Below are 25,739 nucleotides of genomic sequence, written 5' to 3'. Positions count from 1 at the left end.
CAAAAGCACAAAAAGAACTCCTTACCTTCACCAGCACATAGTCCCCAGGCTGAGCTCGGACCCTGAGCCCAGAGTCAGTGGCATCCTCCATCTCTACGTCAGCAAAGATCACCTTAAGGTTTCCATCATTCCGGCCACACAGGTCAGCAGCAGAGCGTTTACTGGGCTGCAAAAGGACAGAGGAGAGGTTACGAATGTCAGTCATCAGTTTTTGGTCTGTCTCAGATCCCCAAGGGTCTGAGCCATAGAGCACTTTTTAACCAAGGAATCACCTAAGACTAAGTGCTTCACCGCTGCTTTACCAACGAGGTCAGTAAATGGCACATGACAGAAACTCAATAAAGTTTTGTTGACAATATGTCCATTTAATAAATGACTCGATCAGTGAGTCTTTGATTACAGAATTACCTTTCACAGGAATGAACCTCCAACAGGCTTGATGCCAAGGGCATATGGGTGATATATTCGGTAAAATGACTCTCACTTCACAGAGTCTCATAGCAATCACTCGGGAATGTTCTCGGGTTGTCTGGCCTGGGTTACAGGTCTCAGTGAATAGAAGACTGGAAGCCAGAGCCTCCATTATAACATGTAAACGACTGGGCCAGGAAAATAATAAAATCAGTATGCAGTACGCAGTTTTGGGTATTAATTCCCAGAACATACACAAGCCTTTCTCTTCCAGTCATGAGGAAGTGACAAGAACGAAATTCATCCTCAGGCCTTAAATAACCAGGAAATTGGACAAAACATATGAAAAACCTATTTTCTGATATTGGACAACAGACTGTGTAAAACTATGATCCCCAAGAGAAGGAAAACAAATGGAGAGAATCACCCCTGCATTCTACCAGAAGACATGTGCCAGACCAGAGAACACAAAGCTGGGAGGGAGACCTCAAGCAGAACATGGTGGTTCTCTCTGAACTGAGGAAAAAATGGATCAAAGTCCAGGGAATCTGCAATAGCTAGAAATTGTAGAGCAAGTTCTAGAGAAGAGGGGGTGAAAAGCCATGAAGTCAAAGAACTGGTTAGCTGTGAACTGTTTAGCTCCCAGATCTCACACTGGGCTGGGAATCATTTGATCTAGCAACAAATAGTCCTCATTGATTCTTTGGGACATGCAGCAGCAACTCTAGAATCTACAGCCACACCTAGTACTAAGGCCAAACTTCCTAGAATAAAAAAACGTTTCTAGCAGATTAAAAACAAACTTTAAAAGGATCAAACAAAACCCCAAGTAATGAAACTGCTTTTTAAAACAAAGCCCAACACAAATCCCAGACATTCAAAAATAATGTCCAACATCCAATCAAAAATCACTAGATATGCCCAGAAGCAGAAAAATGTGACTCATAATCAAGAAAAAAATCAATGAAGCAGACCTAGAAATGATGGCAATGATGGGATTATTACAAAGATATTAAACCAGCTATTATAATTAAGTTCAAATACTAAGTTTCAAAAGAAAACAAGAAAGCAGGAGACAAATACTAGAAGATGTTTTTAGAAAAACCAAATGTAACTTACACAGATGAAATATAAAACATCTGAATGTATTAATTCAATACATAATAGCAAATGAGACACTGTCAAAGAAAAACACAACTGAAGATGGAATAATAGAAACTGAATTATTCAAAGTGAAGCACAGATATAAAAAAAAAGACAGGGGAAAAAAAAAACCTGAAGAGCCTCAGTGACCTACGACACAATATCAAGTGGCTGGACACATGGGTGATTGGAGGAGAGAAGAAAGGGGAGGCGGTGGGAGAAAGCAGGAGGGGTACAGAAAAATATCTGAAGAGTAATAAACAAAAGTTTTCCAAATCTGATGAAAAGTATAAACCCACAAATTATGTAGCCTTGATATATTCCAAACAAAACATAAACAAAGCCCTGCCAAAACACATTAAATTTCAAAAAAGTGATACAATGACAACACATGTGATACTGAACTGAATCTTTTTCTTATAAATGACGGGTTCTTAGGTAAGTGGAGAAACTTAAGTCAGGTCTAAGGACTGGATGGTAATAATCTAACAAGCTTAATTTTCTGACTCCGATGGTTGTACTCTAGTTATTTAGAAGAATGCTCCTGTCCACACAAAACAAACACTCTAATGTTTGGGGAGTTGGGACCATCAGAGCAACTTATTCTCAAATGCTTCACAGAAAAAAGTTCTTTGTACTATACTGCTACTTTTCTGCAAGGTTTGTGATGGCTTTACAATAAATTTTTTTAAAGAGATAGCATTCATGTTCCATGATTTGAACAAACCAACCACGAACATTTATAAGACAAAGAGGGAAACTAGAACATTGACTAGATATTTGAAAATAATAAGAAACTACTGTTGGGACTTCCCTGGTGGTCCAGGAGCTAAGACTCTGCACTTCCAATGCAGGGGGTCCGGCTTCAATCCCTGGTCAGGGAACTAGATCCCATACGCTGCAACTAAGAGTTCACATGTCACAACAAAGATCGAAGATTCCTGTACTACAATTAAAAATCCCGCATGCCACTAAAAAAAGACCCTGCATGCCAGAACAAAGATTGAAGATCCCAACTGAGTCTACACAGCCAAATTAATTAATTAAATAAAATTAAATTTAACTTATTATAAATAAAATAAAGACAAAAAAAAAACAAAACTTGTTTTGGTTGAAATAATTACCATGTGCTCTCCATGGGGCCAATAACGTCATGGACAAAGATTAGTAACCTGAGTACTTATTCATTCAATCAAATGGCAAGTACACTATTCTGTACCAGATCTTGTATGAGGAGAACTGGGGTTACAGTAAGACCTAATTCCTACTGGACAAAATGAGGATTGCTAATAGACACGTTCATGTATGGAGATCTTCAGAATCATAGCTGATACCCTAAATAGCAAAGCACTTATCAAGGCAAACACTTTGGGGATATTTCACCAGCTCAGTATCATCAACCAACAGCAACTGCTGGACCAGACCACAGGAAGATTCCTAGCCCAAGCTGAGCGGATGAGACTCCCTCTCCTGGAAATTTGAATTGGAGCTGAAAAACACAACGCTGGTCTGTGAACAGCTGGAACTATACACCAGGAAACACAGGAACTACAGGGCTGCTGTACTCCGCCACACAGATGAAGAATCAGGAAAAGCTGACCTGAGGAGAGAAGAAAGTCTGAGCCTCGGGGCTTCCCAGATTGGGTACGGTACCCTCCAGACACCTGGCAGTATTCTTACCATTGGGCTCCACAATATACTCCTGAAGTCTTACACAAAGCAGAATTACTTTTGGCTTGAACAAATTTTCCACAGTTACTCATTACTGGAGAGTCTTAACAAACACAAATAAGCAATTGGTGATTCTGAAGCTGCCATATCCTAAGGCATGGAGCAGGACTCGCTCAACTCAGGACTTGTGAGGAGTCACAGAAAGGGCGCTGCCTCTCTCCTTCCCCTTCTCTTCAAGAGCTGAAACATGCAGCTTCACAGAAGGTCAGGTTCTCTAACACCCCTTCTTATCCTAACTGTTTAGTGCACGAAATGATGGCTAGATTCCCAAGCTTGACCATGGAAGACTACAGAAGCCCAAACTTTCTGAAACACAGTATATTTCTAAGACAGTGTGATTTTTTTTAAAGGACTGAAAACAGACAATAAAATTGGTTCTCAAAATACACACAATACTGCTTCCAGAAAGATGCAGAAGAAAAACTTTTCCCCAATCCTTCCACTAAATACAAAAATATCCTTCAGGAATGAAGAAGAAATCAACATTCTAAGATGAAGGAAAACAAAGAGAATCTACTACCAGAATGTCTAAAGGAAGTTCTCTAAGCAAAAAGGAAACAATAAAAGAAGGAACCTGGAACAACAGGAAGAAACAAAAAACCAATAATAATATGATAACTTGCTAAGAAAATCCCAAGGAACCTACCCAAAAAACTCCTAGGACTACTGAGTTCACCAAGATCATGGGTTACAATATAAAAATTATTTTTAAAAAATCAATTATTTCTACATACTAACAGTGAATACATGGACACCCAAAATGAAAAATACAATAGCAATTACAATAGCTAAAAAAAAAATGTATAAATCTAACAAAACATGTACAGGACCTATATGCTGAAAACTTCAAAAACTGGTAAGATAAATGAAAGATCTAAATAAAGGCAGATACACTGTGCTCTAAAAAACAAAAAGACAAACAAACAAAAAATATACATATACACATAGCCTCACCCCCTCCACCAGCACCAGCTGCGTACAACCCACAAAGGATTTGTTGGCTTTTGTTGCTTCTTCTCTGAAGACAGTGATAAGTTCCTCCAAACGCCTTAGTTTTACCTCTTCTGGAATATCATCCTTCAACCTGTGATATGCCCGTGTCTTCTATTTGAAAAAAGAGAGTTGGAGGTCACCAAGGACTTGTAGAGTCCATTTTTAAGGCAGACATGCTCATCCAATCTGCAATTTACAGACACATCTACAGGAACTCAAGCCACACCACGACAGTTCTTTAGTTCAGAGGCCTTCTAAGAGAAAAAGGTAACTGTGCACTAGTCATATTTTTACAAGGGTTAAACTCTAAATTTAGCACATGAAAATCATAGACTCAAAAATTGTTCTTGATACTTTTATAGCACACATATATTAAGTAATTCATTTACCAGGTTTCTGAGCAGCAGTTTTATAAAGACACAAGACGCAAAGCAAGTAAATGTTTATCAATAAGTAACCTGTGAAATAAATTATGGTTTATCTACACAATGGAATATTACACACCTGTGAAAAAGAATGAGATAGCTCTGTATATATAGATATGATTGCTCTCCAAAATATACTCTGAACAGAAATAAGCAAGGTACAGATCATCATGTATAGCAAGTTTGCTATAGAAACAATACATACAAATATACTCATAAATACATGAAATATCTCTGGAAGGTTACACAGTAAGTTGCTAAGAGCAGTTGCCTTCAGAGAAGGAACTGAAAAACCAGGCAATCTAGGAAGAAAAAACAACTACTTTGCACTGCACACTATTTTGATGTTTTGAATTCTATACCATGCACATGTATTACCTAGTCAAAAAATAAAATAAGTTATCCTTGAAAAACTTTTAAATCATCCAAAATCAGTGTACATACATCTTTATATATAAATATATACATACACACGTTTACACATATCTTTATTAACACAAGCTCATAATAGAGCTGGAGAACCACGGAACTAAACAAGAGGAAAGTCTATACACCAGAGTCGACATTCAAACCAATCTGCCTAACTCTAATGCTCTAAGAGAACTACCAAATCCAGAGGGAAATGAAGAACTGGTAGACAATTCTAAAACAGAATTATTTTACAGAGCTTATTCTAATTCTTTATTATTAACAATAATAATTTACCTCTGTTGTGCACTCAACTACTATATAGCACTATTTTAAGTGCTTTATATATATTTAATTGAGCTAATATATTACTTCAAAATAATCTGATAAGGTTGGTATTGTTATTCCCTTTCACAGATGAAGAAAGCAAAGACTTTTTCCAAGGTCACATAGCTATTAAATGGTAGAGGCACAATTTGACTGTTTGTTCTTTCCCACTATGCTACTTGATGAAGTCTCTATGACTTTCACTCTAATCTAGGAATTATTAAACAGATTCCTAAATCAACATTCATAAGCAATGCCTGTAGGGCGTGCTTCCACCACACACTGAAGACTCATCTCCAACTCTAGAGTTAAAGAGAAATTTCTCTTGCATATTTGTGACTTCTGATATGAAGCAAATTGGAAGCCAACAGCTCCTCTGATGCTTTATCCCTGAAACAATCTGTAAGAGGCATCAATACACACACTGGCCCACTTACACTGTCTGTAGACCACTTGGCAGTGGGCTTTAAAAGACATGAATTAGCTTGGTTGATGAGAGACAGCTGAGTGACATTCATAGCTCAATCATTCATCAGACAGCTTTTCCCTGGCCATGGAAGTCCCTCAGTCTCCAGCCCAAACACAAACCAAGTGACCCCTGAGGTGACTGGGAAGATGATAAGAGACCCAAGCAATTCATTCCTGCTATCAAGAAAATAGCAGGCAACCAAGACTACTCCTCTCTGCAAGAAATACACATTACTCGCCCTTTTCTTTCTCATCTCCTTCTGCTTTGTTTTCCTGGGAATTGTTTTATAAGAGAAACTCTAAAGCAGATATCAGTGGGTTCACCTGGCCTAGAAAAATGGAAATTAAAAATGGCTGAGGATGAGACTTCCCTGGTGGTCCAGTGGTTAAGAATCCTCCCTGCAATGCAAGGGACATGGGTTCAATTCCTGGTCAGAGAACTAAGATCCCACACGCCGCAGAGCAACTAAGCCTGAGTGCCACAACTACTGAGCATGTGAGCCACAACTACAGAGTTCATGTTCCGCAACAAAGATCCCATGTGCCACAACCAAGACCTAACGCAACCAAGTATATAAATACTAATAAATTTTTTTTTTAATGGTTGAGTATGGCTGGGAGGGCAACAAGGAGCTTCCATAAAACAAATCACATCTGTAGGCCAAAAAAGAAGTTCTGCATTTTAGTAAAGGATTTGCAGTTTCTTTTAAAGAGAACGGTGTCCCTCCTCCTTGCACTTTCAAATTCTAAACAATAATTTTAAATATTCTAATAAAGGGTGGACTCAGTGATAAAAAATTGCCTGCCAATAAAACAGACACAGCTTCAATCCCTGATCCAAAAGATCCCACATGACACAAGACAACTAAGCCCATGTGTCACAACTACTGAGCCTGTGCTCTGGAACCCGGGGGCTGCAACTGCTGAAGCCCAAACACTCTAGAGTCCATGCTATACAGTGAGAAGCCTGTGCACGTCAACTAGGGGGTAGACTCTGCTCGCCACAACTACAGAAAAGCCCGTGCAGCAACAAAGACCCAGCACAGCCGAAAGTTAATTAACCAATTAATTTTTTTAAATATTCTAATAAAGAGGAATACTTGCAGAAGCAGTTGTTTTTCATCTCAAATTGCTGAACTATGTAAAAGAGTAAATAGGTTTATTAGAAAAAAAATAATGAATGTAAGATCCCTGTGGTTTCTCAAGCAAAGCCTTGCTGTCCCTTTCTTTTCTTCCAGCAGTTCACAATCAATCAGAAACTGGTCAGAAATGATGTCTCAGAATTAGAAAGAGCTCTTCCCCCCCAGTCCAGGACTCACCTGTCTCATGCTATAGGCAAAGAGGAAGCCTATGTTGTACTGAACTTCCCGAAGCAAGGACACTGTCTGAAGGTGATCTTCCTCCGTCTCACCACAAAAGCCAGCAATGAAATCACTGCTGAGGCTCACACCTGTGACACACGACAAATGACAGCATGTCACTGCTGCTTACCTTCGAGTGAGGCCACGGCACTCGGAGATTTCAGAGGGAGGGCTAGTGACTGTACAGCCTTCCCGGAGCTATTTAACCCATGTGGCAAGTGAAACAGAACAATCAATACAGAGCCAGGAGGGACATGACTGCTCATCGACAAGATTCCCAAGCCAAAGCCTGGCTTCTCAGTCTACATTCCCCTCAGCTTCATATCAGAAAAGGTATTTTTCACTTCAAACATTGCATTAAGGGACAGGGACACAGCAGGAGTCCATATTTTCAAATCTGTCCTGCTTTTACTTTTTTTTTTAATCTTTTATATTGGGGTATAGCTGATTTACAATGTTGTCAGCTTTAGGTGTACCGCAAAGTGATTCAGTTATGCACATACATATTTCTACTCTTGTTCAGACTGTTTTCCAATATGGGTTATTACACAATATTGAGATCACTGTGCTATAGAGTGGGTCCTTGTTGCTATCTGTTTTATATATAGTAGTGTGTATATGTTAATCCCAAACTCAGTATAACTCTCCTCACCACTTTTCCTCTTTGGTAAACGTAAGTTTGTTTTCAAAGTCTGTGAATCTGTTTCTGTTTCATGAGTTCATCTGTGTCACCTTTTTAGATTCCATATATAAGTGATACCATATATTTGTCTTTGTCTCTCTGACTTACTTTAGTATGGTAATCTCTCAGACTATCTATGTTGCTATAAATGGCATTATTTCATTATTTTTATGGCAGAGTAATATTCCAGTGTGTGTGTGTGTGTGTGTATACACACCACATCTTCAGCCATTCCTCCATCAAGGAATGAGACATTTAGGGTGCTTCCATGTCTTGACTATTGTAAACAGTGCTGCAATGAACACTGGGATGCACTTATCTTTTTGGATTATGTTTTTTTCCCAGATATATGCCCACAAGTAGGATTGCTGGATCATATGATAGTTTTATTGGAGAAGGCAATGGCACCCCACTCCAGTACTCTTGCCTGGAAAACCCCATGGGCGGAGGAGCCCGGTAGGCTGCAGTCTATAGGGTCGCAAAGAGTCGGACACGACTGAGCGACTTCACTTTCACTTTTCATTTGCATGCACTGGAGAAGGAAATGGCAACCCATTCCAGTGTTCTTGCCTGGAGAATCCCAGGGACGGGGGAGCCTGGTGGGCTGCCGTCTATGGGTCACACAGAGTCGGACATGACTGAAGCAACTTAATACCTAGTTTTTTAAGGAACCTCCATACTGTTCTCCATAGTAGTTACACCAATTTCCATTCCCATCAACAGTTTAGGAGGGTTCCCTCTTCTCCACACTCGCTCCAAGATTCACTGTTTGAAGACTTTTCGATGATGGCCATTCTGACTAGTGTAAGGCGATACCTCATTGTAGTTTCCCTCTGCATTTCTCTAATAATTAGCGATGTTTGAGCATCTTTTTATATGCTTTCTGGCCATTTGTATGTCCTCTTTGGAGAAATGTCTATTTATGTATTCTGCCCATTTTCTGACTAGGCTGTTTGTTTTTTGATACTGAGCTGCACAAGCTGTTTGTCCATTTTGGAGATTAATCCCCTCTTGGCCACTTCATTTGCAAATATTTCCTTTCATCCTGTGGGTTGCCTTTTTGTTTTGTTTATGGTTTCCTTTGCTGTGCAAAGGCTTTTAAGTTTAAGTAGGTCTCATCTGTTTATTTTTTATTTTCATTACTCTAGGAGGTAGATCCAAAAAGTAGTGCTGTGGGAATTCCCTGGCAGTCCAGTGGTTAGAACTTGGCGCTTTCACTGCAACAGCCCAGGTTCAACCCCTGACTGAGAAACGAAGACCCCAGGCAAGCCAAGCAGTATGCAAAAAAATATATATATATTGCTGTAATTTATATCACAGAGTGTTCTGCCTATGTTTCCCTCTACAAGTTTTATAGTATCTGGTCTTACATTTAGATCTTTAATCCATTTTTAGTTTATTTTTATGTATGTGTTAGAGAATGTTCTAATTTCATTTTTTTGTATTAGTTGGTGCAAAAGTTAACTGCAGTTTTTGAATTTGCTGTCTGACATGAATACATTCTATATAAATGTGGATGTTACAAATAATTCTAATGTGCATTTCTTGCTTTATGTTTTTTGGGCTAATTACTTATTACTTTATATTTTTTATTATTATTTTTTAAGACTTAGAAAAGTTTATATTTATATAAAAGTTTATATATAAAATTTTATATTTTAAAAATATAAAAATATATTTTTAAAATAAATTTTAAAAATAAATTTTTAAATTAAAAAATTTAAATAAATTTTAAATAAGTTTAATTTTTAATAATTTTTATTTTAAATTTTTATATTATATAAAAATTTTATTTATATAAAAGTTTATATTTATTTTAGACTATGGAAATGATGTTAGACCAAAAAACAAATTCAAGCAATTTTCTTATTTGAGTTCAAAATGGCTCATAAAGCAGCAGAGACAACTGACAACATCAACAACGCATTTGGCACAGGAACTGCTAACAAATGTACAAAGGAGTGGTGGTTATGAAGTTCTGCAGAGGAGATGAGAGCCTTGAAGATGAGAAGCATAGTGAATGGCTATCAGAAGTTGACAATGACAACTTAGAGTAATCATCGAGGCTGATCCTCTTACAACTTCATGAGAAGTTGCTGAGGAACTCAACACTGACCAGTCTACGGTTATTCAGCATTTGAAGCAAATTGGAAGGTGAAAAAGTTCGACGGGTGGGTGCTTCGTGAGCTGACCTGAAATTAAAACACCATTGTTCTGAAGTGTTGTCTTCTCTTATTCTACACAACAATGCCAAACCATTTCTTGATCAGACTGTGATATGTGACAAAAAGTGGATCGTATACAAGAAGAGATGACCAGCTCAGTGGCTGGATCAAAAGGAAGCTCCAAAGCACTTCCCCAAGCCAAACTTGCACCCAAAAAAGTCATGGTCACTGTTTGGTGGTCTGCTGCCAGTCTGATTCACTACAACTTTCTGAACCCCAGCAAAATCATTACATCTGAGAAGTATGCTCAGCAAACTGATGAGATGCACCAAAAACTGCAATGCCTGTAGCCAGTATTGGTCAACAGAATGGGCCTGATTCTTCTCCACAAGAAAACCTAACTGCATATGAGACAACTAACACTTCAAAAGTTGTGCTACAAAGTTTTGCCTAATCTGCCATATTCATGTGACCTCTCACCAACCAACTACCACTTCTTCAAGCATCTTGACAACTTTGCAGAGAAAACATTTCCAAAACCAACAGGAGTTAGAAAATACTTTCCAAGAGTTCGTTGAATCCTAAGGCATGGATTTTTATGCTATAGGAACAAAGAAACACTTTGTTGGCAAGAGTGTGTTGACTCTTAATGTAATGGTTCCTAATAAATATGTGTCTGAGCCTAGCTATGATTTAAAATTCAGTTTATATGCTAACTTATCAGATCAGATCAGTCACTCAGTCGTGTCCGACTCTTTGCGACCCCATGAATCGCAGCACACCAGGCCTCCCTGTCCATCACCAGCTCCTGGAGTTCACCCAGACTCACGTCCATCGAGTCAGTGATGCCATCCAGCCATCTCATCCTCTGTAGTCCCCTTCTCCTCCTGCCCCCAATACCTCCCAGCATCAGAGTCTTTTCCAGTGAGTCAACCCTTCAAATGAGGTGGCCAAAGTACTGGAGTTTCAGCTTTAGCATCATTCCTTCCAAAGAAATCCCAGGGCTGATCTCCTTCAGAATGGACTGGGTGGATATCCTTGCAGTCCAAGGGACTCTCAAGAGTCTTCTCCAACACCACAGTTCAAAAGCATCACTTCTTCGGCGCTCAGCCTTCTTCACAGTCCAACTATCACATCCATACATGACCACAGGAAAAGCCATAGCCTTGACTAGACGAACGTTTGTTGGCAAAGTAATGTCTCTGCTTTTGAATATGCTATCTAGGTTGGTCATAACTTTCCTTAACATATAGTTGTCCAATATTCCCAGAACCATTTATTGAAGAAATTGTCTTTTCTCCACTGTATATTCTTGCCTCCTTTGTCATACATTAACTGACGAAAGGTGTGTGGGTCTATTTTGGAGTTTTCTGTTCTGTTCCATTGATCTATTATTTCTGTTTTTGTGCCAGTACCATACTGTTTTGATGACTATAGCTTTGTTGTATGGTCTAAAGCCAGGAAGCCTGATTCCTCCAGCTCTGTTTTTCTTTCTCAGGATTGCTTTGGCTATTCGGGGTCTTTCTGTTTCCGGATAAATTTAAAACTATTTGTTCTAGTTCTGTGAAAAGTGTCACTGGTAATTTGATAGATTGCACTTTTGATAAGGATTGCACTGAATCTGTAGATCGCCTTGGGTAGTACAGTTGTTTTGACAATACTATTCTTCCAATCTAAGAATATGGTGTGTCTTTCCAACTGTTGGTATCACTTCAACTTCTTTCATCAATGTTTTATGCTTTTCAGAGTACAGGTCTTTTGCCTCCTTATGTAGGTTTATTCCTAGGTATTTTCCTCTTTTCAATACAGTGGTAAATGAAATTGTTTCTTTTCATTTCTCTTTCTGATCTTTTTGTTCTTAGTGTATAGAAATGCAAGAGATTTCTGTATATTAATTCTGTATCCTGAAACTTCACTGAATTCACTGATAAGCTCTAGTAGTTTTCTGATAGCATCTTCAGAATTTTTATATATAGTATCATGTCATCTGCAAACAGTGACAGTTTTACTTCTTTTCCAATCTGGATTTCTTCTTTTTCCATCTCTGATTGCCACGGCTAGGACTTTCAAAACTATGTCGAATAAAAGTGTTTTGTTCCTGATCTTAGAGGAAATGCTTTCAGCTTTTCACTCTTGAGTATGATGTTAGTTCTGGGTTTGTCATATATGGCCTTTGTTATGTTGAGGTAGGTTCTCTCTACGCCCACTTTCTGGAGAGTTTTTATCGTAATAGTTGTTTCAGTTTTGTCAAAAGCTTTTTTTTCACATCTACTGACATAATATGGTTTTTACTCTTCAATTTGTGTGGTGTTTCACACTGTTTTTGCAGATATTGAAAAATCCTTGCATCCCTGGGATAAATCTGATTTGATCATGGTATATGATCCTTTCAATGTATTACTGGATTCAGTTTGCTCTGATTTTATTGATGATTTCTGCATCTATGTTTGTCAGTGATATTGGCCTATAATTTTCTTTTCTGGTGGTGTCTTTTCTTCTCTGGTTTTGATATCAGGGTGATGGTGGCCTCACAGAATGAGTTTGGGCACATTCCTTCCTCTGCAATTTTTGCACTAGTTTCAGAAGGATAGGTGTTAATTCTTCTCTTAAATGTGTGATAAAATTCATCTGTGGAGCCATCTGGTCCTGGACTTTATTTGGAAGTTTTTTAATCTCAGTTCAATTTCACTACTTATGACTGGTCTGTTTATATTTTCTTTCTTTCTGGTTCAGTCTTGGAAGATTTTACCTTTCTAAGAATGTGTCCATTTCTTCTAGGCTGTCCATTTTACTGGTATACAGTTGCTTAAAGAAATCTCTTATGATCCTTTCTATCTCTGTGGTGTCAGCTGTAACTTCTCCTTTTCATTTCTAATTTTTTTTAATGAGCTCTTTCCCTTTTTCCCTTGATAAGTCTGGTTAAAGGTTTATTAATTTTGTTTATCTTTTCAAAGAACCAGCTTTTAGTTTCATTGGTCCTTTCTATTGCTTTCTTTGTCTCTATTTCATTTATTTCTGCTCTGATCTTTATGATTTCTTTCTTTATAACTTTGGGTTTTGTTTGTTCTTCTTTCTCTAGCTGCTTTTGATATAAGGTTAGGTTATTTCATTGAGATTTTTCTTATTTCTTGAGGTAAGATTGTATTGCTACAAACTCCCCTCTTAGAATTGCTTTCGCTGCATCCCACAGATTTTGGATCATCATGTTTTCATTTTCATTTGTCTCTAGGAATTTTCTGATTTCCTCTTTGATTTCTTTGGTGATCCACTGGTTGTTTAGTAACATTGTTTAGCCTTCACATGTTTGGGTTTTTTACAATTTTTTTCTTGTAGCTGATTTCTAATTTCATAGAGCTGTGGCTGAAAAAGATGCTTGATATGATTTCAATTCTCTTAAATTTACGGAGGTTTGCTTTGTGGCCCAGCATGTGATCTATCATGCAGAATGTTTTAAGTACCTCCTACAAACATATACACAACATTCCAACACACTTTAATTATCCTAATAATCCAACAAGGTGAGTACTATTAGTTCCACATTACAGAAGAGGAAGCTGCAGCCCAGAGAACCTCCACACTATCCTGTCCCATCCAAATGCAAGTTTTAGTGCAGAACACATTACAGTAATTAGAAATTTGTAGAACAATGCAGACACTGTCAACAGATCTAAAAAACTACAGAGTAAAGGGGTATCCAACAAGGACCTACTGTATAGCACATACAACTCTGCTCAATGTCCTTGGCAGCCTGGATGGGATGGGTTCGAGGGAGAATAGATATATATATACACATACGGCTGAATCCTTCACTGTTCACCAGAAACTACCACAACACTGTTAACTGGCCCCAATACAAAACAGAAGTTTAAAAAAAAAAAGATATCAATTGCTCCCAAATAAGAACTAATTTAGACCATAACTTTGCTGCTAACGAGCAGAAACAAGGTCTCTCTCGTGTTCAGAAACATAAAGACTCTAGAAAAGGAATCTCTTTAGTTTGAGGCCACAAGCTAATCCACATCACTGAGTACTTCTAGCAAGACCAAGATATTTGGTCAGAAAGAAGTAAGAGAAAGAGAGAAATGAAGAACAGTAAAAGAAGTGTTGAAGGTGACACCATGTACTTCCACAAGTGTTGCCTGTATCCAACCAAAAAGACTGGGGGTCACTGGTAAAGTAACATGCCCAGCAAAATACGTTTCTTAAATGTACCTGGGATAGACTCTCTGATATGATGAATTAATTCCACATAAGCTTCTCTTGAATACCTGCAATAAAAAAACAAAAAGAAAAAGCTCAAATGAACCAATCTTCTTTAAATGAATGCTGTAAGAAGATAATACTATGAATTACTTCACATAATCACTTTACATTCACACAGGACAGTACAAGAGTAAGTTAAAATATTCTAAAGAGCCCTTCAGATCCAAATCCTGTACTGTAACCTAATCCAGAGCCTATAAAATTTTAATTCAAGAACGTAATTTTAAATAGCCATTTTTATGTAACTAAGAAATGAAGACAAATTAATACTTAATATTTCTAAGATTCTTTGCCACTGTGGAATATAAGTGGAATATAAGGTAAATCACTAGTTCTATCCAGTGTGTCATCTGTCACCTTCTCCTTTCAGTCTTATCTTTGCTATACTATTTCCAGAGTAAGTAAACACAGAGAAGCCATAAAGATTAAAAGTCTCAGTGTGCCACACGGTAGGTGCTTAATAAGACACATGCTAAACAAATGAGTGATCCAATCCTCAGTCTATACTTATAGAATGAACAAAGCAAGTTATAAAGTCCATCAGTTTACTTATGTGATAAATCTTTATTGAGCAGCTACCATGCGCCACACACTATCCTAGGTTCTTAAGACACTGCTTGGTCCTTAAACATGGATTGGTATGGAACGCCCCTCCCCAAGCAAATCTGACCCCCTCCGCATGGCCTCCAATACACGGCTGCTTCCACTCTGGGCTGGTAGGTGGATCTGTTTACAGATGTTGTCCCTCTCATGAATCAGTTGCAGAACCTGGTCAAATATAACACATTAAAGGTCATCAAAATATCACCAAAGAATCACAGAAAGGAATACCACTCCCACTGTTTCTCCACCAAGATTAATTTTTAAGAATTAAGAGGCTGACAAAACCAAATATATAAACCACCCAAATTCTTTACTTTTGCTCAAGCCATGTTCCATCTGTCCCAGACATTTCACCTGATGGTATCTCTCTACTTTTACTACTTTTAAAGAGTGAAGAAAGCAAGCAGAGGTCAGATTCAGGTCACGAGGCTATACAAGGACAGTGCCAACACAGATCAGAAAGGAAAAACAGCATTTGTCTCACCTAGCTTATAAACTAATTAGCCCCTTTAAAAGATACAATCAAGAAACTAAAACTAGGAGAAAATACTTGAAAAAAATTTATTGACAAATGATTCTTACCAAGAGTACATAAAGAACGTTCACAACTCAATAAGACAAATATTTCAGAGGGGAAAAAGTAGGGGTGGGGCCAAAAGACAGACATTTCACCAAAACAAAAAACTTTCCCAACAACGCAAAGCAGGCAGTGATTATTAACCATTTTACAAATGAAGATGACAAGTTGAAAAGGTCATCTCTACTGGTAAAGAGTTAGTGACAGACAGGGAAGCTTGGCGTGCTGCCGTCCATGGGGCTGCAAAGACTCGGACAAGACTGAGCAACTGAACTGAACTGAACTGGTAAAGCAGTGGAAGAGCCAGGACTGAACTCAGCTCTGTCTGAGGCCAAAGTCTAAACTGTCTGCTGCTGCATCACATTGCCTCCCTACCTGCCCTTCCCATACCATCTTGTAATAAAACCTCTCTCTGCACAGCCCTCACGGTCCACTGATGGCCTCAGTATCAATCCTACACCTTCCTCCACCTTGGTGGACTTCAAATCTTTCCATAAGGGTGTAGATTCAGAGGGCAATACAGTAACACACCTCAGGATCCCCTGACCTCTGAGGACAGATGCCTCTGCCACACCCTACTGGCTCCAACCTTTGGCAATCTTAGGGACACTGATGTCAATCTGGCACAGTAAAATATCAATACTCACCTCATCAGGGAAGTCCTTAGGGTGGGGAGAGGTGAAACGAATCCTCATTTCGGGATCTATTCTGGATACCTGATCCAGAAGGTGAGCAAAACGAAGGCCTCCCTGCTTGGCTTTATAGTTGGTGGAAAAGCCACGGCTGAGGTTGGTGGACACTGCATTATTGAACTGGACCTCTGAATTGTCCCGAAAACTATTAACATTCTGACCAAGGAGTGTCACTTCTTTCAGCCCCTGAAAAAGGAAATATAAATATATTGGAAGCAATTTTAAAACTTGTTTGGCAGCGTTATGCCAAATCTCCAACTAAAATTAGCTAAACCTGCCAAGAGTCATCCATAAACATACTCCCTCTTTAACTCAATAATTTCATCTTGGGCATCATGTCCAAAGAGCTGAACTTCAGGATAAAACCATATGTAAAAATCTTCAAAGCATTTTTAAAAATAGCAAAAAAGCTGGATGCAAACCCAATATTCAAAAATAACAGCTAATTTATAACACCAAAAATCAAATTATGATACCATTCTGTCCTTTGAATGTTATATAATCATTATCTATGCAGTATTATTGCCAAAAATATTTAGTCTAAATCCAATCAAGCTTTTACACCTAACTTTCAGTTTACCACAATTCAGGGGAATATTTTAAATAACAACATGAGGAAACAAACAAATGGAGATATGTCTAATGCATCATTTAAGACAAAAAACAAAAAAGTGAAAGGACTGTTTTAGGTTAAGAGAGATTGAAGAAATATTACATACAATCAAATCAAACTATATAAATCTTAATGGGATCTTGGCTTAAAAATAGAACAGTAATAAGACATTTTTGGATAATTAAGATATTTTGAATATGGGCTACATGTTAGAATATACTAGTTAACTGTTTCCTACTTATGATAATGGTATTATGGTTATGAAGGGAAAAATTCTTCCTTCTGAGAAGATGCATACTGACAGATGCAGGGCAAAAGGGCCTGATGACTACTACTTACTCTCAAATGGTTCAGAAAAAAGTATATTTATATATCTGTAGAGATAGGCAGATAAAAAACATACGACAAAATGTCAGTAATCATGTTTATTAATCTTTCAACTTGTCTGTGTTTGAAAATCTACACTGTAAAATTTCAGAAAGTAAAAGAAAAATGGTTGCTATAAAGACTATTTTTTATTATTTTATTTTGACATAATTTCAAACTTAGAGAAAAACTGAGATGGTATAAAAAACTCCCATAAACTACTTGCCCAGACTCAGTAATTGTTAACACTGTGCCTCATTTCTTTATCATTCACATTCACACATCTGTTCTGTCTACACACACATCAAACCAGAGAATGGTGGAGCCCGAATTCATAATCACTTCATTCATGCTCTCTCCATTCTACTGTACTCCCTCCTAAGGAACCCTCTCTGTGGATCTGCCTAAACTTTGTGGGCAGCAACCCAAGATGTATACCCAGGAATTTCTTTCTGGTCAGGTATGGTTCTAAACATGTACAGCTGAGAGACAGCACAGGCTGTAAAACTATAGAAAAGTTGTCCTCATCCTCCAACAAACACACTCACAGCCAGAAGGGCTGGAAGATTTCTCACCTGCTCAGAAAGCTTCCTCACTTCCTCCAGGATGGAGGCAACAGGCCGACTCCTCTCCCGGCCACGTGTGAAAGGAACGATGCAGTAGCTGCACATGTTGTCACAGCCTCGCATGATCGACCTGGGGAGGAAAGCGCCGTAACTCAGTAAAGGAGCAGGACGATATGGTCCAACCCAAGGAGGTCACAGCTCCCTTGGCATTTATCCTTTAGCTCTGAATTCTCTTGGCAACATGCTCACACAGGACCAATCTGAGATCTAAGAAGCAACAAAGCAGACATTTTTATCTTTAAAAACTATGAGTTGGGAGTTCCCTGGTGGTCTAGTGGTTAGGATTACAGGCTTTCACTGCCATTGCCTGGGTTCAACCCCTGCTCAGGGAACTGAGATCCCACAAGCCACATGACATGGCCAAAAAAAAAAATTATTATCTGATAATCACAGGATGTAAACCAAACTGTAACTGTACCGTGGTTACCCCCAAGGAAGCACAGTAGTGAAGGAAGGGGGTACAGATCTTGCACATTTGGACTTTCTACTGTTCATGTTTACATATTTTTTAATTCCTTAAATCCAGACCAGAAAAAATAAATATTATCAAAGAGTACATAACGAGTAGAGACCTGGATTTAAAATGTAAGGTTCTGCATCTCTCACTCATTCCTGATCCAAATGCCAAGTATCTAAGCTACATCACTCTCTTTCATTTGTATCCTATATATGAAAGCCTCAATTTATCTTAGGGAAACAATTATGGATCGCTATGTATTAAAGATGTTCACTGAAGAACTCAAATAAATATTAGCTATTAATTTTTTTATTAAGCATTCCAACAACAGAGTATTGGATAGCCATTAAAATGAGAGGTTGCAAACTTTTTCTGTAAAAAATCCAGATAGTAAATATTTTAGGTTTTATAAACCATACTAATACTGTAGTGGCAAAAGCAGTCACAGACAATATGTAAACAAATGAGCATGGCTGTATTACAATAAAACTTTATTTACAAGAACAGGCTATAAGCCTATTCGCCAATCTGTTACAGAAAATTTCATAACAAATGTTCATCATTTTAAATAAGAAAACGTATAAAACCAAGTACATCAAGAGCCAATTTTTATGAATAAATACATACAAAGCATACACACGCAAACACAGAGGAAAGAATAGAATGATATACACCAAAATGATAATAGTGTTTATCATTAGGTGGTAAAACGTGTAAGTAATTCTTACGCACTTCTCTATGTTTTTCTATCTTTTCACATATTCTTCAACAAATATGAACTATTTTGTCATCAGATCTTTTTTTTTTTTAATTTTATTTTATTTTTAAACTTTACATAACTGTATTAGTTTTGCCAAATATCAAAATGAATCCACCACATCTGTCATCAGATCTTTTAAGTTAAAAGATCAAGGGAGTACACCTGTGGCGGATTCATTTTGATATTTGGCAAAACTAATACAATTATGTAAAGTTTAAAAATAAAATAAAATTTTAAAATAAATAAATAAATAAATAAAGATCAAGGGAGGGACAAAAGGATCAGTTAAGCCCAAAACATTTTCTTAAGTGAAAAAAGTAAGAGAAGGGAGGGTAGAAAAGAGTCCATATTAAATATATGAATGCATGTGCAAAGAATACTTCTGAAAGGATTATATAAGGAACTACAAACACGGCTGCCTCAGAGTTAGTCTAGGAGACTGAGGATGAGAGTTCTGAGGAGTCCTACTATACCATTTTTTGTCTTTAGTTTTACTATGTGCATTATTTTTTAATGTAATAAAGGTAAGATGTTACTTTAAAAGTAAGGAAAGAGAAGCTGACTCCCCATCTCCTGGTCAGTGACTCACACGAAGGCAGAGGTAGCACTGGGGCTCGTCTGGACTGGCATGACGTCAGCATAGGTCTCATCCAGAGACAGCAGCACATTGGCAGCTTGCTGGCCTGACTCAGCAACAGCCAGCAATCGAGGAAGGTCCCTATAGGCATCTGGGCCAGCCAAAATATCTACCATTTTCTCCCTGTTGAGGATCTCCTCCTTCAGTCTCTCAGCCATGCAGCCTGGGAGGGAAAACAAATAAGCTGAGACCTGTTGCCAAATTCATCTGGTCTCACGACTTCTTTCCAGTACACATTCTCTCCAGGTGGATCAAAGGCGAAAGCATAGAAACTTCTCTAGGAATTTAGCATCACTCCTTAAATTTGCCCAACACTCTATACCTCTGGAACCTGCATATTTCTATATAAGAAAATCAGGAAAAGGGCTCTACAGCAATTCAATTACATGCCTGACAAAAATTAAACCACCATCCAAAACCATTTCTAGACATGAACCATCTCTTTTTTCAATTGAAAATTACTTGGTACTATAAATAAAAACTATTTTGTGTCAAAAACTTATTTTTTAAATAAAACCTACCTACATACAGCTGCCCTTACGCTCTTTTTCTTTCTTATTGCCCATGTGTACGTGTGTGCTCAGTCGCTCAGTTGTGTTCAACCCAGTGACCCCATGGACTGTAGCCCCCCAAGCTCCGTCCATGGGATCCTCCAGGCAAGAATACTAGAGTGGGTTGTGATGCCCTCCTCCAGGGAATCCTCCCAACCCAGGGATCGAACCCGCACCTCTTGTATCTCCTACATTGGTAGGTGAGTGCTTTACCCACCTGGGAACTCCTCCTATCACCCATAATACTTACCAAAACCTGTAAGAAATGAGTTATCATCTATGCTGGCATCTTCCATAACCAAGAAAACCATTGCCATTAGTAAAAAAATAGAATTTGAAAGTCCATTTTCTTAAAAATACCCTTTAAAAACATTTAAGAACAATTCTTTTTTTTTTTTTTAAGAACAATTCTTGATTGTATAATCATGTTTATAGCAGCATCATTCACAATAGCCAAAGAGTGAAAGCAACCTATGTCCATAAACAGATGTCAATACATACATACAATGGAATACTACTCAGCCTTAAAAAGGAAGGAAATTCTGATACATACTACCACCTGGATGAACCTTGAGGACATTGTGCTAAGCCAGTTACAAAAATACCATATGATTCCATTTCTATGAAGTACCCAGAGCAATAAAATTCATCAAGGCAGAGAGCAGAATGGCAGTTGCCAGCAACTGAACTGAGGGAGGAATGGGAGAGTCATTTCCTAATTGGTATGGAGTTTCAGCTTGGGAAGAAGAAAAAGTTCTGGAAATGGTTGGTGGTAACGTTTGCACAACCATGTGAATATACTGTATACCACTGAACTAACTGTGCCTCTGGAAGAGGTTCAAAAGGTAAACGATTTTTATGTTACATATACTTTACTACAATTTAAAAAACAAAAAAACTATTTTGGAGATTTCTAACACTCCAAACAGATATATATAAGTCCTATAATGAAGGAATTGAAATGGAACAAAACATCCTAGCTAATCCGTCCATCTTTCTGCTTCACTTAGTACATTAATCTGTGTAAAAGAATAAGCTCCCTTTGTTTTGATCCATCATCAAGATGACTTAACTATTCCACAATAGACACAATCTATTTTTAAGGTTAAATACATCGACTAAATTCTGGGACCACAAAGGTACCGAATATTTATTTTTGAAATATGCCTCCCAGCTCTCTAGATCAGAGCTGCCCAATAGAACTGTCTAAAGATGAAGGAAATGTGCTTTATCTATGCTGTTCAAACTGGCAGCTACTAGTCAAGTGTGACTAATAAGCAGTCAATATGTGGCTAGTGAGACTGAAGAAGTGCATTTTTAATATTATTTAAGTGTAATTAAATTTAAATGACCACATGTGACTAGTGGCTACCATACTGGTCAGTGCATAGCTGGATCTTCACTTGGGCATGTTTTAGGAGTCCAGATGAAAGAGATCTACCTGATAAATTCAAACTGTCCCTTCAGACTCTCCTATCCATTACTCTGTGCTACCACAAGCCACATTAGACTAATAAGGACAGATCACTTTCTGAGTACCTGTTACTTTCCAGGCACTAAGAAAAGTCCTTTTATGAGCTTCATCTCATTTAATTCTATAGCTTCTGACATTAAGTACAAGGGCTGAATGGGATGTATAAGACTGAGAATCCAGCATCTAAGGGAAACTCTAGCATATGAAGCTACACGGTACCCAAGTCTCAAAAAGCTCACAAAGCCTGCAAATTACCAGATACCTAGAATCCCAATCCTCAGAGGCACTCGGGAGCGGAGCCGTTTGGACTTCAGGGATTTGAGTTGATGTAAACGATTCCAGATGGTCTGTTCAGCCTTCTCCCTACAAAGATCAAAAAAGGTAGACCTGAACCTGAAAATAAACTACAGAGCAACCTAAAAGAGCATGACAATGGGAGGAATGGGAATTCCCTGTTGGTCCAGGGGTCAGGACTCCAAGCTTTCACTGCCGAGGGCACAGGTTTGATCCCTGGTCAGAAACTAACATTTCACAAACAGTGCAGCCAAAACCATTCCTAAGACGAGTCCTCCCTACACACCTACAAATCCTGAAGAGCCTTTAAGCCAAACGCAAAAACAACCTATTTCACAAAGACTTCCCAAACTCTCCTTGGTTGGAGAGTTTGTTCTCCTATCACTTTAACTATTCTTTTCCCTGTATTCAGCAATTTCTCCTTTTTACTGTTTTTTTTTACCTAGTGCTTTCTGCCAGATGTTAGAGCTATCTGTGTATCTGTCTTAGTTCCCATATCAGACTAAGTTCCGTAAAGTCGGGCTCCATGGAGGAAAGGTTCATTTCTGAATCTCCCAAAGCACCTAGTTCAATGTCCTGCAAGACCCTCAGAACAAAAATGCTGGATTGACTGATAATACAGCCAGCTGAGGAAACAACACTAACATGCCATGTACACAGAAACAAAGTAATAAGCAGGGTATGTTCACTTGTGATGGATGCCACCCATCTCTGTCAGAAGAACTCTGTCCCTAGCCACTGACTGGACCTAGCCCTAATGACGTGAGGTACAGCATAAACATGTGCAAGAAAAACCGCAGGAAATGTTGGGCGACTCAGCACACTCTCGGTTTCCTCATCGATAAAATGAGTTTGGTAACAGCACCCACCTCAGAGGGTTGTCATGAGAATCCGTCAGCACACATACTGTGCTCAGCACAGGACCTGAGGCAAGGTATACGCTCAGCAAATGCTGACGTTCTATCAGGACTATATTCACTTGGAAAACTGCAAACCTGCTGCCTCATCTCCACGAGTTGGGTCACCCTGGCACTGCTGCTCTGGCATTTTACCTAAGGTTTATTCACTCTCTAGGTAAAGAATAAATTCCCACCTGATAGAACATGTGACGAGGAGAATCACATCAGCCTGGGTAGAGAGCAAGGAAAAAAGGAAAATTATGATCTTTAAAATCAGCCTTGTAGAATCATTGCCCACAGTCCATTATTTTCCCCCCAGATTATGGCGAAACACACATAACATAAAATTTACCATTTTAACCATTTTTAAGTCTACAGTTCAGTAGCATTATGTACACTCACACTGTTGTTCAACCATCACTACCATCAACCTCCAGAACTATTTCACCTTCCCCAACTAAAACCAATAGGCATTAAACACTAACTCCCCATTTGCCTTCTCCTCGCAGCCCATTTTCAACCTAGTTCCTTGCCTGAGGTGAGCACCACCATAAAAGTTTCAAAAATAACTGCAACAGAAGTACACCTCAGTCCCATACTCCTCACTTCCCTCAAAGGAACTCATTCTCACAAGGCCACAGCCTGTTCCTGAAACTCCACCTAAGAACCAGCACAAATGCAGAATCTCACCCAGGCCCAGGAAACAGGGAAAGAGGGAAATGTGTATACCTCCTGAAGGTTACTGGTCCGCAGGTAGCCACTCTTCTGTAAGATGGACCAGGCTATCTCTGTGTCATTCACATTCATCTGGCAGCCATAGGTCTCAAGGTAGACTGCAACGAGAGGGCAATTCCACAGGTAAGAAGACAAAAAGGGACCACGTGTCTCAAAAGCCTGCCTCCCCAAATGCCCCAGAAACACCTGAGGCACCTGGTTAGTCGCTTAAGTCCCCTGATGCCTCAATGCAGAGACACCATTAATTGCCAGATGTACCCCCAAACTATTAATAATGAAGCCTTTCAGAACAAAAGAAATACTTCATTATATACACACACCAACTATAAGTCAGATCATTTAAAAGTGGGGAAAACATGCTCCTAAGACTCAGGAAATACAGTTATACAGAATGAGGTTCTCCAGCCTCTAGAGATAACAGCAGTGGCTAGAGGGTCAATAAAGCCACAAAATAAAAATGAGGCAATTTCCTAAAGTAACTCCAAACATATCAAAGGAAAGTAAGTATGGCTAACATGACATAAAACACATCTGCACCAAGTTTTAAGAACATCAATTTCACACCCAAGCAAACCCTTTCAAACTAAATCCCTCTATCAATCCCTATCCCACCAACACACTTAATCCACAAACCCAAATAAATTCTAAATGGAGCTAACAGCTGAAGGACAATCACATGAAAACCAATATAAAATAGCAGTAATTTTTTAAAAAATAAACAATCAGAAAATTTTCTAAATGTTCCTTGGCTCCCTTTCTTTGTCTAAAAAGAGAAAACACCAAACTTATGCCAGCGAGAGACAGAAGGGAATAACAAATTTTAAAGGACTACAAAAATCTGAGAAGTCATGAGGTATACAGGCTCCTCGATTTACCAATTCAATGCCTAGACATTTACTCTAGGAAAAAAATGTTGAAGAAGCAAAACTATCTCTATACGTGTGAATATGTGTATCTGTGTGTGTATACATACAAAAGCACTTTTAATAGTGTTATTTATAATATAAAAATTTGTGAAACAACCTAATGTCCCAACAATTGGAAAACATCATGGTACAGCATGTGGTATTTTGCAACAACTTTTAATTTAATTATGAAGACTGGTATTTGGAAGAATATTAAATGAAAATAGCATATTACAAATAATTTGCACCATATAATGAGACCAAATAATTAAGAGTTATAAACAGAAGCTTTTTTTTGAAACAGTGCAAAAGGGGAGAGGTCTGGTTATCTCTTAATGTCTTTTCAAATTTTAACACATTTTAACTGAGTGCATTATGTTTTCTAAGAAAACCTCTGCCTAAGCATAATGATTTTCTATAGTACCAATTGCAAAACCTGCCTTGTAACTTAGGATGATCTAAAACTCAGAACAGAGATTGCAAGGTTTCCAAAGGTAACCAAAGAGAGGACTCCCCAGGACTTCCACCCACAATTTGCATGTATCAGAACTGTTAAGTTTCTTTATATTATTGCTGCTTGGTAGAGGCTGATGATTCCATAACTTAGCAGCCTTTCTACTCCACTAACCCAACCTTCTACTGAGTTAACCCTGTTAACTCCAAAGCCAGGTCTATAAAAGATCAGTTAAGAATCAAGCCATGAGCACTGAAAGGGAGTAAGGCAGGACGTCCAAAGAGAAGTAAAGTTAAACCAACCTCTTCTCTGCCTTCCTAAAAGTTCATCCACCGTGAGATACGGGGGTGGGTCCTCCACTTCTGAAGAGGACGGTTGCTCTGGAGGAACTGAAGCACTTCTTAAAAAATCCTGAAAAGTCGGTCCAGTGGCCAGCCTGGAGCTGAAATCCTTCCAAACTCCATCCTCCTGCTGCCTCTGTGGACTGGGACATGCAGAGCTGGGGACACTGCTGTGTGCCCTGCAGGTCCTGAGCAGCAGCCAGGACACAGAGGCCAAGGGCCCCCGCCTCAGACACCTCCGGGCTCGGAGAACACACTGAAAAGGATGCATGGCACTGAAGGAGCCCACAGTCTGCAAGAGGATGACAGACATCACCAAAAGTTATTGACCACTATACACAGGGCACTGCTCTAAGCATTTGACATATATTAATACAT

At 38.5% G+C, this 25,739-nt stretch overlaps 1 protein-coding gene across 5 annotated transcripts in view; it reads right to left on the bottom strand.

The window, feature by feature from the left end:
• Positions 1-25,739, bottom strand: part of CDK5RAP1 (CDK5 regulatory subunit associated protein 1) — a 35,974-nt gene that overhangs the window by 6,916 nt on the left and 3,319 nt on the right. For 3 of the 5 annotated variants that reach the window (XM_045162645.1, XM_045162649.1, XM_045162648.1), the window contains 12 exons: positions 25,323-25,653; positions 23,656-23,759; positions 23,121-23,155; positions 21,996-22,096; positions 19,661-19,871; positions 17,804-17,924; positions 16,205-16,435; positions 15,048-15,145; positions 14,327-14,382; positions 7,226-7,356; positions 4,240-4,389; positions 26-166 (listed from right to left, as the gene is read on the bottom strand). In XM_045162645.1, coding sequence (XP_045018580.1) covers positions 26-166; positions 4,240-4,389; positions 7,226-7,356; positions 14,327-14,382; positions 15,048-15,145; positions 16,205-16,435; positions 17,804-17,924; positions 19,661-19,871; positions 21,996-22,096; positions 23,121-23,155; positions 23,656-23,759; positions 25,323-25,653 — 1,710 coding nt within the window. The remainder of the gene's footprint in view (positions 1-25; positions 167-4,239; positions 4,390-7,225; positions 7,357-14,326; positions 14,383-15,047; positions 15,146-16,204; positions 16,436-17,803; positions 17,925-19,660; positions 19,872-21,995; positions 22,097-23,120; positions 23,156-23,655; positions 23,760-25,322; positions 25,654-25,739) is intronic. The other 2 variants (XM_045162646.1, XM_045162647.1) reach the window with 2 other exon arrangements.

The sequence above is a fragment of the Bubalus bubalis genome, chromosome 14 (genome assembly GCF_019923935.1).
Source record: "Bubalus bubalis isolate 160015118507 breed Murrah chromosome 14, NDDB_SH_1, whole genome shotgun sequence".
NCBI lineage: Eukaryota > Metazoa > Chordata > Mammalia > Artiodactyla > Bovidae > Bubalus > Bubalus bubalis.
This window is presented reverse-complemented; position numbering and strand designations above follow the sequence as displayed.